Raw genomic sequence first — 15,664 nt, 5'->3', positions numbered from 1 at the left:
CTCCCTTCATTCCATCCAGAGTACCTATCCTATTTCTAATCCTATCCCTTCCTCATTTGCCTAACATTCTTCCCTCTATCACAGATATCAACATCCTCACACCAATCGAAATCTCTGAATCCATATTTCTTACTTTGTTTTCATTTCACCCAGAAATTCTCTCTCTCCACTTCCATGCCTAGCATTTGCTCATTTGTTTTCCTTTATCTCCATTTCACCTGTTCCATTCTTCTCCATGAACACATTTTAAAAAACTTCCAATCCATGCCTATTATCCTGCTTCAATGAACATGCTTCTGCACAGTACAAAACCATGCTCTATATTAAGGTTTTGATGAGCTGTTCCTCAACCTCCTTAACTCAATATCCCAGGCATTAATACCCTTCTCCTTCTAATAGCTTCTTAGCCTGATGCAATTCTTCTCTATATTTACCATTTTGGCCACTTTGATGCTAGCTTGCTAACAAACTTTTGTCTGACTGGAAGACTAAATACCGATCATTCACTAACCTAACTGATTTTTATGAATCGAACAATGGCTATCCTTCCAATCTTTTTTTCCCTTCCAATGTTTTTCCCATTCCCCTTTCACCATTTCCCCCACATATATGTTAAACAGCTAAGGTAATAATGGACACCCCTGTCTAACCCTTCTTCCTAACAATGCCTGTCCCTACTCTTTATCCAGCACTCCCACTTGAGCAGTCTGGGACAAGTACAGGTTGTGGATACGTCTACTATCCCTGTAATCTACTCCTATTTTCTGCATTACATTAATAGATTTTACCCAATTCACTCTATTTAATGCATTCTCAAAATCTATCAAAATGGCTAGTTGATCCTTATTTTATTGTTTTTCTCTATTAGTGACCTCATGACTGAAAGGGCATCATTTGTGCCTCTCCCCTTCCTGAACCCAAATTGGTTACCCCCTAAGTAGTCATTTGCCCTACCCTTTATTCCCACATTGATGATCCTGAGAGCCACTTTAGCTAACTTATTGTTCTATAGTATATAGTCTCTGTAGTATACTATATAGTCTCACATATGGCTAGTCTTATTCCTCCCACATAAATGCTATGAATTATTCCATAAAAACTCTTCCTCCCACATTTTCCTAAACTTTTAAGTAGTTCCACAGGAATTCTATCCATCCCCATGGCCTTATTTGATTTAAATTTTCTTAATAACCTTTTTATCTAAGCATTAATTGCAGCTGGACCTGGGCTATATTTATCTGCCTTGTACTCTATTTCTGTATAACCTTGCTGGCCTAATACCTTTACCATGCAGTTCTTCTACATATATGCATATTTCTTCCCTCTCTCTTGAATCTTCACTGATTCATAAAAATTGTCCTGACTTATCTTTTATTGTTTCCTCAGATTTTCCCTTCTTACTTCCTGAGGGTGCTTTAACCTTCCTGTATAATGCACCAATTTCACCCTTCCTCAATAAACTTTTAATATCCTTGCACTGAATCTTACACTATTTGTTTCCCACCTCAGTTTATTACTCAACTCTTTATAATTCCTTCTATCTAACTCCATTTCTACATTTTCCCATTTCCTTCTCTCATCTATCATCCCAATTATTTCTCCATAATCTATGGTTCTCTTGCCTTTTCCTATGATTTTGTTTTAGGCTTTTCATATCCCTTTTTAATATTTTTTGATTTTTTTCCATATTACTCAGCTCCTTGTACAAACTCATGATCCCATCTTTTTTTCCTGAAGCTTACTGATACTCCTATCTTTACGCTCAGTTAATGCTATTTCCATATTCAAAATATCCTCCCCATTTTATCATTTTGAATCTGAATTTAAATTTGCATGGTAGAATGCAGACCTGAACAATGATCAAGTATATTGATTTAGCTTTTTCTTCTTCTAATAATATTCTACTAGTCCCTTGCCCTATGTTTACTATGTTTTTTCTAACCTTTTTCAATATTATTGTCTCCGTTCCCCTGTAAATTCTCTATTACTATCACATCAGTAATCACCACTATCCTTCCATCTCACCTGCACATCCCTAGTACATTTATATTTCCTCTCTCTATCTCCTGCTTTATATTTTCTATTACCTTTAAAATTTCCAGGACTTTGTACTTGCTAAGGAGACTAAAATCATTAGTGAGTGAAGACTACATGAGAGTAGCCTACTTTGCTTTCTTTCAGAGCATACTTACTTATGGTCTTAGACTCTGGGGGCATGCTTACAAGCTGTGAAAATACTTATCCTGCAGAAGTAGGCAAAGAGAATTCTATCTATTGGGAGCCCTGTGAACTTTGCAGAACAAAATTAAAAAACCATAAAATTCAAACCATCTACAGTCTGCTTGTGCTATATGTGCTATGCTGCACATTTTAAAAAACTTAAATCTATTTGGGGATCAGGTTGGAGCGAGTCATACTGGCTTCCCACCCAGAGGCCCCAGGTTTGAATCCTGGAGATTGCCAATCTTTTCAAGTAGTATACTCATCCCTACTTGAAGTGCTTTGTGGAGAGCACTTTAAGTGAGTATGTCATCCGTTGGATGGGACGTTGAACTGCGGACCACTTCGTGCCTTTTGATTAGAGTAGGCTATTGTCAATGTCGGGTTTTCTCTCCACCCTTTCCTAATGGCACGAATGACCTCAGCTGTCAGTCACCTCCCCTAAATCTACTACTACTGAATCTAAGGCCAATCAGTTCACTAATATGGCAAAAGATCAAAAAACAATCTTGCTATAAACCAGTGTTGGCTGTCTAGGACCTACTATTAATCTGACAACTTGGCAATAAAATTTTTCAACAGCATGCTAGACAAGGCCTTCTCAATAGGCTGTAAAAGGTACAAAAATGCCATTGAAAAATATTGGTGCACTAACCCTCTGTACTTTGTCAATGAGTATTTTGAGCTGGACTGAAACTTTTGTATTTAAAATTTGTTGTACATTATGAGAGAAAAATTTGCACTTTTCCACAATTTATTGTAACGTAAAACACATTTCAGTTCATCAAACCATCTTCAAGTACAAGTGAAGAAGGTTCGATGAACCGAAAATGCATTGTATGTTATAATAAATCTGTGGAAAAGTGTAACTTTGTTTCTCATAATGACAAACTTCCACTACATCTCGCCTGAATCTGTTGAATATATTGTTGTACATTCTTTATTTTCCCACCATGGAATTGATGAATAGAGATAATTATTATTATTATTGGGCTGACTGAGTAACCAGGGCTTATTCACTCTATAATATCCATCATCACATTCTTGGGATAAATAATTTTGCCTGGTTTCCTGTTGCCCTCCACAATTGTGACTGGTTTTGCAGATACTTTTCCAACAAAGAATGTCTTAAGGTTAAATATTTGCCCATTAAATGTATCCAAAACTCAGTGTATTACTTGTAACCAAAAGTTCTCATCAAATGAATTAAAACCTGCCAAATTATTTGGATTCCAAATTGTCTGAAAACTAATCAGGATCTTTCATGCTAACATGGCAATTAAGAAATTAATTATCTATGGCGCTCTATATTCTTAGAAAGCTACACATGATAAATCTATTTGACCATTCGTAATCTATATATTTTGTTTTTTTTTCAATAATTACCTTAGTTATGTCTTGGAAATCAGGATGCATGCCCCAGATATAAAATTAGGATAACTACACACTCACCTACCCACCACTTTTCATCAGATGTAAAACTTTGACATGTTACAGTATTTGTTTAAAAAATTATCTTGCATGTAAAAAATAACCCACACACATTCTCTACAAGATGTAAGACTCATGATCACAACATAAGAAAAAACCTTCAGTCCATAAATCAAAGTATATTGAAGTAAAAGAAGAATGTTGTCTACCCCCAAGGACTTATTTGATTTCATCTCCCCTAATGCCCTTTCTATCTCATCGTAGAGTATGCCTGGACCTAACCTATCTTTATCTATGTCATATTCTCTTTCTATGTCTAACTTTGTTGGTCTAAGCTCTTAACTATACAGTTCTTCTATATATTCCTTCCATCTCTCTTGGATCTTTCCTGTGTCAACTATTATCTTACCCGCCTTATCTCTAACTATTAGCATAGATCTTCCTTTCTTACTTCCCGATAAAGATTTAACCCTGCTGTACAGCGCACTGATTTCACCCTTCCTCGGCTAACATTCCATATCCTTGCACTGCGTCGTCAACCATTCTTCTTTTTCTTTATTTGTTGTCCACCACAATTTATTATTTAACTCTTTGTACTTTCTTCTGCCTGACTCTTGTGCTTACATTCTTCCATTTTCTTATCTAACTTTCCAATCATCTCATCTGTGATTCTTGGTTTCCTTGTCTTATTCCTATAGTTTCTTTTGCGGCTTTTGATATACCTTTTTTGATGTATTTCCATTTTTTCATGATATTACTCAGCCCTAATCCCTCGTTCAATAGCCTGCCGATACTCCTTCCTTGTGATTCCAGTCAATGCTTCAAAATTCCATTTCCTAACCTGCTGCCCCTGCTTTATCTTTTTGAAACGGATGCTACATTTCATGAGCACTAAATTGTGATCAGAGTCTACATCCACTCCCAGGAAGCTGTGAGAATTGATCACAATGTTCCTAAATCCGTGCCTAACCATAATATAATCTAACTGATACCTTTCTGAGTAACCTAGCATTTTCCATGTATACTTACGCCTGTTGCAGTGTCTAAACCAAGAGTTGGCGATGAATAAGCCCTGTCTCCTGCACAATTCAATTAGTTTCTCCCTGTGGCTATTTCTTGTACCTAAACCATAGTCCTCCACCTCAACACCATCTCTTTCTTTGCCTACCGCCGCATTCCAATCCCCCATCACTATCAAATGTTTCCCTGCAGGAACCCCCGTGATTATGTCCTCTAACTGATTGTATATCCTATCGACCTCTTCTTCCTTATGGCTGCTAGGTAGCATGTAACCATGAACAATGACCAAGTTCGTCGGTTCTGCTTTTATCTCTACTAGTAATATTCTATCCGTTGCTTATTCTATGTTGACTACGCTTCTTCCTACCTTTTTATTCAATATTAAGGCTACCCCTCATTGGCTCTCACCCTCTTCACTGTATATTAATCTATAACTATCACTCCAGTGATCCCTGCTATCCTTCCATCTCAACTCACATAGACTAAAAATATTTATATTTCCTCTTTCCATCTCTGGCTAACTATTCTCTAATTTTCCTGTCCTCAACATTGTCCTAACATTCCAAGTTCCTATTCTAAGTTGGTCTTCCTCTTCTGCGTCTTCTGTCCTGCTCCTGGTGGTTTTGCTTTTCAAGGGTTTCGTGAGATGACCGCAGAAGTCTGCCTCCCCCGCTGCCGGGCACGACACTCAGCTGATTGGGCCAAGTCCCATAGTTGGCAGGATTGATTTTCTTCATACTGTCTATCGTCGAATCTTGGGAATAATAATTGAGGTGGTTTCCAGCTGCCTTCCTCAATAGTGTTATTAACATAACACCATCACTCAATGGCCACCCCACTGGTGTCAGATACCTTTGCAGCCACTTCACTAAGGAAAAGATACTGCGCAAACTACCTTTTGTCTGGCTCCTAACCTTTGACATATCTGGCATTGCTGACCCCACCAGAAGCAAGTATCATTTCTCCTGCCAGCATAGCTCCAGGGGTCATCAGAATGCACAAGCCCTTCCACCACATCAAGATTGAAGTCAATGGGAGGGCTTAGGGGTTATTTATACCAAAATAAATATGGTTTTATTATTATGAAAAGTGAAATAATATAGTACTCATGATTATACTTATTAATGATATTATTTACTTACTCTTTTCTGTTGGCACACTTTCCTAAGAATAATTATGGGGAAACTACCAAGGAATTTGAATATATCAGACACAAATACAGGAAGATATTCCCATAATTGAGGTTTCCAATTGCATTCAAAATAAAAATAATGGTTTAATTTCAATAATTCATTAATTTTCTTAAGGCTTAAACATTTATCTATTTTTCTACATAATTGCCTTTTAGATTTGTGCATTTCTGTAGGTGCTGGGGCAGTTTTTGTATGCCCATGTCACACCAACTTGCTCCCATGCTGTTAAGGAAGATAGTTTGACTTCATATTTCATCTCATCATTGCTGGGGTGCCTTCTGGTCAAATGTTTTTTCAACTTAGAAAGCAAGTGGTAGCCACTGGATGTCAAGTCCAGACTATAAGGGGGGTAGGTGATGATGTCCCAACCAAACTGTGGTCTTAGGAGAGCAACAGTTTAACAGAAAATGCGGAGGCGAGCTTTATCTTGAAGAAGGCTTATGCCCTTGCTCAATATTCCTCTTCTATGGTTCTGAATTACCCATATGAATTGTTACAGAGCCTTACAATGCCAGTCAACATTTATGGTGGTCCCAGGAGTCATGAAGTTTGCCAAAAAATTGCAGTTGCAATCCAAAACACAGCCACCATGATTTTGCTGGCATACTGTGTTTATTTTAATTTACCCAGCTTAGGTGAAGAGGACCGTTGCCACTTATGTGGTTGCTGCATGCCAGCTCATGTAAGCTGAAATGGCATGGGCAAACAAAAACTGCCCCAGTACCAACAAAAATAAATTGACTGAAATCGGTATTATGTACCAAAATTGAGGAATGTTTAAGCTTTAAAATGCTTCAATTATTGAAAATAAATGTTTCTAAAATAATTGGAGACCTTACTTTTGGGATTACCCTCATATAATCATCTGCAATCACGTTAATGACAAGAGTCAATTATTCTTATAAAATCGCTGGAGTAGGAACCTAAAATAATTGTCCACTTTCATTGCATTTGCTAACACCATTCTCCAACCTTGAAATGCAAAGCATTTTTCTATGCTTCTGTCTGAGACTTTGCGCAGTGATAAATGGATGATTTAAAGTTTCATTTAACATTTCCTTTACCTCAAATGTATTAATATGATTATTTTCCAATGTATATGATAATTTCATTCTTAGTAATAGAGGTGTTATTATTACTATTATTGGTAATTGTGTTAAGAGAGACTAGGGATTTGCCATTGTGCTGCTTGTCAGCTTCTGTCCATTGAAAAACCTTCCTTACCCAATCCCGGATAATAATAATAAGAGGAATGGCCTCAGTAAGGTTTCAATTTGTTGCAGGAAATTTAGCCGCTTTCCAATACACAGATGAGAATTTCCAGTGAAAAACACAAAATCATGTAACTTGGTAATCATTCATTTCAATAATTTACACATCACAATATTTTGTTCAAATGGTTCAAGTGTTTAATTGTTTTTACCAAAAGCATGTCAAGAGATTCATATAAAATTGTGGTTATGCAAAATTTTCATTATTTTTCAATCGTTTTAAGAAAAGGGGCATTTCCATCTAGCATTGGGCATTGCTTCCTCATTCTGCATCGCTTCAATCTCAGATTTGCATTTGAAATTTCTGAGTTGATAGGTCCATTTTGTCTTCTTCTCACAGTCGATTTTCCATCAATCCACATGCGAAGCAAGTTGTCGTCAACAGCTAAAATTCCATCTCGCACATAAATCTCCCAAAGTCAATCACCATTTGGCGAATCATCTCAGAAGTCTCTACTTGTCATTGAACTTGGAATGCCTCTGTCTAGCCCTGCACACGCCCTCTAGACGGCACAATAAACATGGCCCCGAACAAGGTCAGTACAGAAATATTGACACATGTAATTGGAATTAAAAGTGATGGACCCTTAACAACGTGGATGGTTTTTTGTTCCATGGCTCTCTTTTCTCTACCTCTGGTAACAAATATGTAGTTAAAAGCTTACTAATACACGTACATTTAGTATACAAGTATCACACTTCTTTTTTCACATGAATTTGAGTATAAAATAACAACAGTAATAAAAGTAAGTTATTGTTCCATTATGGAAGCTGAAATACACAGGAAAGTTATCTTTAACTAAGCATATGAGTATACGAGATCATTAATTTTCATCAGCAAAATGTATTTGGTGCATGGTCCAAGCAGAAATATTAAAAAAAAACCTGTGATGTCATTACCCTTCCAGGAAATAAATAATATGTGATGCTACACTTTTAAAATAGTTTGAAGCAAAATGCATTTATCATATAATGGTAAACATTTAATTGCACGTTGTTACTCATTTCAGATGGATTGCACATAAGGTAAGTTTTCCCTGAAAGAATGTACCAAACTTTGGATGCGTTTGAGAAATCACAACGGGTTTTGTCATAGTTATGCTCCCACTGCTTTTAATTCTTCCTTATTGCTGTGATTCTCATGGTGTGGAGAGAGTGCAGTTGCTTCTTCCTCTAAGTCTTTGTCAGCTTTATGTTTTCTGAAATGAAATTAACAACCAGTGTGATAAACATGACTTAATTATTTTTTTATTGCTGATGAGTACTGAGTTTGTCTCATTCTTGCATTATAAATAAAAAAATCCAATGATAATAATAGGGATTTGGTTATAGTGGTAGTTATTTAGGGGAGGTGACTGACAACTAAGGTCATTTGCACCAATAGGGATGGATCGGGAAAGAAGGGTGGAGAGAAACCCTGCATCGGCATTAGTCTACTCTTGTCAAAAGGCACCAAGGGGTCCACAGTTTAAGTCCCATCCTATGGACTTTGTACTACCTTTTAGTGCTCTCCACAAAGCACCTCAAGTAGGAATCGGGATACCACTGAAAAATATTTGTTGTCTCCAGGATTTGAACCCAGGCCCTCTCGGTGAAAAGCCTGTACATTAGCCACCGCACCATTAGAATTCCCTCTAGAAATTTGGACTATTAAATAGTGCAATATACTCTTTTACTAGTTTACTGTCAAATGATATGGGAAGGAGGGTAGAATTAGCAGGAATTAATTTGCAGGAACTGTAACCAACTTCAGTCAACTCTTAATTAACCACGTATCTGCGCTATTCTCTTCCAAGCACCTTGATATTTTATTAAAATTACAATCTGAAAGATAAATAAATGCTTTGAAACTTCAAAATACTTTAATTAATTATGAGTTTGAAATACCTGCAATTTCTTAAAAGTATTTAATTTCACAAAATCAAAAGTCATCAATCAATAGTATTTAATGGTTTAGTTTAAACAGTTTTTTCCTCTCCTCATTTTCCTATTATCAATTCCCTCACACTTATTAGCCCTGAAAATTCCAGATTTTCCTTCAAAGGATGAGTAAATATATAGTTTTGACTATGCAACAAATAAGTCATTAACTATTTACACTCTATTACTTAAATCAGATTTATATGATGAATATGAATCTGTATCAGTGATTCTTTTCTAAAATTTGCCCTTTGGCAGTATTTGTTTATTTCCTTGCTACGTAACTGTTTTAGCTTTCTGAGGAAAATATAGTATGTTCTGCTATTCACTTAAAGATAGTTCTGTGTTCTTGTAAAACTTTAACTCAACTGTTATAAAAATGGCTGAAAGAGGGAAACAAAATACTTTCCAATAATAATAAAAACTCTAAACAAAGAATGAAATGGGTGTTTTCATACACATCCGTTTATATCACAAACCATATTTTCTGTATATTTCAATTATCTGTGTTCCGCGGTCCCATCTGATGGACGGTATACTCACTCAAAGTGCCCTCCACAAAGTACCTTAAGTAGGGATTGCGATACCACTGAAAAATATCTGCTGCATCTGGGATTCAAACCCAAGCCCCCTAGGTGGGAAGCCAGTACATTAGCTACCGCACCATTCTGATCCAACCAGCCATTGAATACCGACAGAATTTCACCCATATACGATTCTCAGTATGCTGGTGAACACTGAGATTTTTGGAAATGACAACATATCAACCAAAATATTTTAGCAGAAAATTAAATGAGGTAGTTCATTGAATGTATCACATGTCTTTAATGAACGTGAAAATCTGTGCATACTTTCCAAAATTCTCCCCATCTTCTATGGTTTCTGGTAACTGTTTCCTCATCGTTTCTGGTAGCAGTAATATCATTAAACCTCCAGAGAATGCTAGAGCACCAAATATGAGGAAGGGCATGGGTTTCCAATAGTTGGCCTAATAATGAAAAAAAAGAACAAATGTGGATACATATTTTTATCTCTCAACTTTGAATATATCCATATAAATCATCTCCACAATATATCTACATGTAATGATTCTAAGAACAGAAAAAAAAGAAGACTCACCAGTAAATTAATAAATGGGGCAAGTATTCCTCCCACCCTGGCAGACATTGAGCTAGCGCCAATAGCAACATTTCTAATTACAGTAGGAAATTGCTCGGCCGAAAAAATATATATAGCACCATAGGCAGCGGTTATAGCAAGTTTTCCCAACATTGCCAAAGTGATAAAAAGCCAATTCATATCTGAAAAATAAATGAGAGCTCTGTAAAATGTTAAACACTAACCTGATGATAAAATAAGCCATGAAGAAACTATACGATGACAAAATATATGAGGAGGGAATAAAATCAAAGAGTCAAGTAATCACTTTGTGAGTGCAAAACAAAATGAAGTCATGACATAAAAGGGGAATCGAACATTTAAAGAATTTTTATGACTCTCAATGAGTTATTCAACACATAAATCTGAACCAGACAAACACTTATTCACAGTTGATAAAATGTTTGTGCACTTCCTTGGGAGACTTCTTTGGCATCTGGGATGCATATGAATTCTTCCATAAAACCATCTTGAATAATTGAAAATTACCTCCAATAGAAGCCTGATTTAGCTTCAAAATTGCTACATTTATTTAACATTTCTCGCTATCCTAAAGCATTAAGATTTGCATCTGTATTTTGGAAAATGCAATAATTAATTTTAAAAATCACTTTGGTAGTCCTAGGTTAATATATTTTCAGTGTAGTTACTCTTATCTTCATGGCTATTTTTGAAAACACTCAAATATTCTTAGTCCAAGTATTAAAATTTCAACGTTTTTCCCTAATTACATTCAATATTTACAATTAAGTTCATTAATACCACTCTTCTTCAAAGGACCCACATAGCCTTCATAAATAACCAGCAAGATTCTCCAAGTAATTGGTGTTTTCGAAGACTCATAACATTCATCCTTTGGGAATTTGCACAAAATGTAATCAGTCACATTTTTTAATGAATTACATTTTCATCGAATGGATTGATGAATTAAACACTTTTCTTTTCATTTACACGTATGGTATTTTCACCGGAATAAATTATGAATGTTATATTGTAAAATACATGTTTTACTGCAGCTGATGATGATGTTTTGAAGCAATGGACTCGGAGATGTAAGCAAAATTACTTGACCTGTGGTATCTCTATAAAAGTTTATTTAATTTTAAAAATGGACATGAATTTTGGCTCATAAACAAACCTAGTGTCTACCTATAAATCATGTAAGATATTTAGCCCATATTAAAAAAGTTTTTAATTTTCCACAGACTTTTTTTCACAGTGCAACATATTTCACCGACTTGCGGCATCATCAGGTACAAGTGACCCACACAGATGTCACAAACTCTTTCAATAAGGACATGAAACAATTCCACCAAGCGAAGACTGAAAGTGCAGTATAGTTGTGAAGCTATTGTGACAGCACCAAATTCAGAATTCACCACCAAAGTACTCATTGGTAACATTGCATAACAGTTCTCGAATGGCATCAAACTTTATTCCAGCCGCAAGAGCTGTCAACCAAAGTCACCGTATGTTCACTAAAGAGGAGATGAATATCTTAAAGAAAGGTTTAAAGTTTGTGCCCCCCCCCCCCAAATAGTCTCTGAATCCAACATTAAGACTTCAGCCGCCAATTGAGACGTTTCCCTGTGGAACGAATCTCTGGTCATCTAACAAAAAATCTCTGAAATCATTAAGATTTCATTGGACAAACCAGTGCCAGTAACTTCCCATGCTCCCAGCCTACAGCAGCACACTTCTACCATCCGATAGTTAAGGAACACCATTATGAAAGAAGACCTCTTCATCCAGAAAGAGGACAAAGGAAGTAGTGTCATAGTGTTGGACAGAAGTGAGTTTATGGATAAGTGCCTGGAGTTCATTAAAAACAAATCAATCACTCATGTATCAAAAGACCCAACAGGAACTTTTCAAAGTGAAGTGAAATATACAGTGTTTAAGTAGTAGTTTTTATGGGAGGCAACAGACAGCTAAGGTCATTTGCACCATTAGGGATGGATGGGAAAGGAAGGGCAGAGAGAAACCCAGCATCAGCCTACTCTTGCCGAAAGGCGCCAAGGGGTCCGCAGTTCAATGCCCCATCCGATAGACGTTGTACTCACTCAAAGTGCTGTCCACAAAGCACCTCTAGTAGGAATCGGGATACCACTGAAAAAATATTTGTAATCTCCAGGATTTGAACCCGGGCCCTCTTGGTGGGATGCCTGTGTTAGCCACCGCACCATCCTGATCCTTGATCATCCTGATGTTCAGTGGGACCAGAAGGGTGTGGTCTATTATGAGCAGTTAAACCTGGTGAAACTGTTAATACTGAATGCTACCAACAACAATTGTTTGATTTGAACTGCTCATTGCATGAAAAAAGATCAGAATATCAACAGAGGTGACACAAAGTAATTTTTTTGCATGACAATGCTCCATCACATACGGCAAAACAGGTTCACAACAAGTTGGAAGAACTCACTTGGGAAATTCTACCCATTCAAGCTTATTCACCTGACTTGCCTCGCTCTGATTACCACTTGTTTTCATCGATGGTTCACACACTTGCTGAACAGTGCTCTGGTTCACATGAAGATGTAAAAAAATGGTCCTATGAATGGTATGTGACGAAAGAGAAAGATTTTTCCCTGGATGGTATCCACATGTTGCCCGAAAGATGGGAAAAATGTCTAACTAGCGATGGAGCTTACTTTGAATAAGGCTACTTTTATCATTCTTCTGATTTCTTTTGGAAAATAATTCGCATTTCTTAATTGTACAACTGGCACCTTATTCTACAAAATATGTGGGGGTGGGTTGAGGAGAACTAAATTGAGCATTTAACTAATCAAATACATTTTATAGAAGCTTATTGGTGCATCAATTCATCATTATTCTTGTTGCAAAACCTAATTTATTTTTTAAACATTGATGATGTCAATGAGCCATGATAGCCCAGTATGTAGTCCAAAAGCACTGGTCTAATGTCCTACTGAGGGGCCTGGGTATGATTTTGGGTGGTGCCTCTGGGCACCCTCATTTTCACTCAACCACCGTGATTTTCAATCAATCAATTCATAAACTTTACCTGATGGAACGGCTAGTGTGAGAAGTAGAACCGTCCCCCCAACCAACATGCTACCACACAATGGCATTTTCCTTCCCCAAACATTCAGAGTCAGCAATGTGAAGGTATACCCTGTGAAATTAAACGAACATAGTTTAAAGCTTAGTACTGAATGGCAGAAAAAATTTTGGTTTTCAAAACAATCAAAGAGATGAATTTGGAGATTATCTTTCTGTTTTACCTGGGATTTCAACTGCACCCGAGATTAAAAAGTTGAGGTAGTCATTCCCGCCCAGATTGGACGTGTTCCAGGACAGTCCATAATATGACCCACTAATCACCATCCTGAGGAAAAGCAATAAAAGTTATAAACGTTATATAAAATCAAATTCATGTTTTGATGATGTGCATGCTTCCAAATTGAGTTAATTTGGTGCATGTAATAGATATCTTGCACTGCTGACTAAATAATATTTAGTTTGTGATTACATAAATCGTTATTTGGTTTTCCTTAGAAAGATAATAAAAACTAATCATTCAAAAATACATACTTCAGAATCTGAAATAAGAAGATTAGCTCAGACAAACAGGAACAATCGGAATTCTATAATTATGCAAAATCATTTTTGTATGTGGAAAGTTAACAAAATAATTATGCTCCACATAATAATGGGCTTAAATAAGGACTTGAATTAGGATATTATGAAAATATTTTAAGCTGAGTAATATGCATGTATGTAAGTTCTCAAGTAAATGTAGAAGGCTTGAAGACAGAGCAGAAGAAATGAAGACATTACTCAATTTTATACAATTACAAGCTTAGCATAGATCAGTGGAATTGGGATTATCAAGATGACGCTATATCAGGAGTTTTGAATGCACTTGTGAAAGGTTGTTAGACTTGACATAAAATAATCCTTATGCTCACAATTTCACTAGATGGGTTCAAAAAATGATTTTTTACCAAACTGAAGGAATTCTCTATAATTTTTTTTTATGTTATCTACCAGTTATGGTAGGGTTTTGGATGGACACAACCACCAAATAAATATTTTATTACTCCTAACAAAACACAAAATCCAGCATCCTACTAAACATTAGATCCCTCTTCATCTCCGAGTTATTCCTTCCTCCCTTCATCCCGTCCAACATCCCTATCCTGTTTCTTCCCTTTCCTCGTTTGCCTAACATTCTCCCCTCTATTACAGTCTTCAACATCCCACTGCCAATCAATACGCCTCTCATCCATTTTTCCTGCCTCCATGGGATTTCTTCCAACAAACCCCTCTCTTTGCCCACCATACCAAGTACTTCCTCATTTGTTTTCTTCTCTGTCCATTTTACCTTCTCCATTCTTCTACACACCCACATTTCAAAAGCCTCCAATCTACGTATATCACCCTGCTTCAATGACCATGTTTCCACGCTGAACATAGCTATGCTCCATATCAAAGTTTTTACGAGTCTCTTCCTAACATCCTTACTCAACATCCCTGTCATCAACTCCCTCCTCCTTGTGAAAGCTTCTTTACCTAGAAAAATTGTACTCAACATGATTCGAACCAGTAACCATCAAGTTATCAATCCAACGCCCTACCCACCCTACGAACGAGCCACCTCTCTATAATATTCCACTTTAAATTAGATAGATCCTATATTGGGGAACTAGATTACCATGACTTGTATGAAGTACAAAATGGAGCTCCTTCAAAGAATTTTTCACTTATAAAGCAAACATTAGGGGAACACATTGATGTAAAAGTAAAAGATGAATGTTGCTTCTCTTTTGTACGACCCACCACAACAATGCAATGCTAAATCTGAAAAGAAATTAGAAATTGGTGAACAAGATACTAATCCTTTAATAGAAACATCTAAAAATTAAATTCATGACAAAAGGGTGTTTAGAAACTTGACTCACAAAAATTTTGAGTTAGTAGGGTGGTCCAAAATAAGTACCAACCACAACTATCCACCAAGGGAGAGTTGTTTTGACAAGTGAAGGTAGAGCTCACCTAGTATTAAGCCCAATGGAGTGCAACATTCACATGTCAGAATAGGGAGGTCAGTTCCTCTCCCTTTCCCACCAATCATTCAGAAAGTATGTAGAGCTGAAGAATCAGTGATTTTTTAATATGTAGTTTGAGGCTAAGGGGTATTTTTTTTCATCCTATCTAGGGCTTAGGATAACAGTAGGGTGTAGTCCCAGGGTCCATTAAGCACCTATTTTAACCCGGTTGACTACTGTCAGTAATTAAGTTAGATAACCAACACCTAAGCAACCCTTAATTGTTACTGTACTTCTTGACGTACCCTATACAACCGCCGGCCTCGGTGGCGGCGGGGTAACGTCCTCGCCTACCAACCCAGAGGTCGTGGGTTCGATTCCCACCTAGGTGGATTTCCCTCCATCTAGGGCTTGGCTGTATGTGATTGTCGTC

General features: G+C 36.7%; 1 protein-coding gene across 2 annotated transcripts in view; it reads right to left on the bottom strand.

The window, feature by feature from the left end:
• Window positions 1–7,250: 7,250 nt before the first annotated feature.
• Window positions 7,251–15,664, bottom strand: part of LOC139700965 (organic cation transporter protein-like) — a 92,706-nt gene continuing 84,292 nt past the window's right edge. For both annotated transcript variants that reach the window (XM_071599484.1, XM_071599483.1), the window contains 5 exons: window positions 13,465–13,568; window positions 13,245–13,355; window positions 10,175–10,356; window positions 9,907–10,043; window positions 7,251–8,334 (listed from right to left, as the gene is read on the bottom strand). In XM_071599484.1, coding sequence (XP_071455585.1) covers window positions 8,232–8,334; window positions 9,907–10,043; window positions 10,175–10,356; window positions 13,245–13,355; window positions 13,465–13,568 — 637 coding nt within the window. In that variant the 3' untranslated portion in view covers window positions 7,251–8,231. The remainder of the gene's footprint in view (window positions 8,335–9,906; window positions 10,044–10,174; window positions 10,357–13,244; window positions 13,356–13,464; window positions 13,569–15,664) is intronic.

Source organism: Hetaerina americana, unplaced genomic scaffold, assembly GCF_022747635.1.
Source record: "Hetaerina americana unplaced genomic scaffold, ioHetAmer1.1.p SCAF_11, whole genome shotgun sequence".
In the NCBI taxonomy this organism is placed as follows: domain Eukaryota; kingdom Metazoa; phylum Arthropoda; class Insecta; order Odonata; family Calopterygidae; genus Hetaerina; species Hetaerina americana.
The sequence above is the reverse complement of the archived record's forward strand: the minus strand, read 5'-3'. Positions and strand labels throughout refer to the sequence as shown.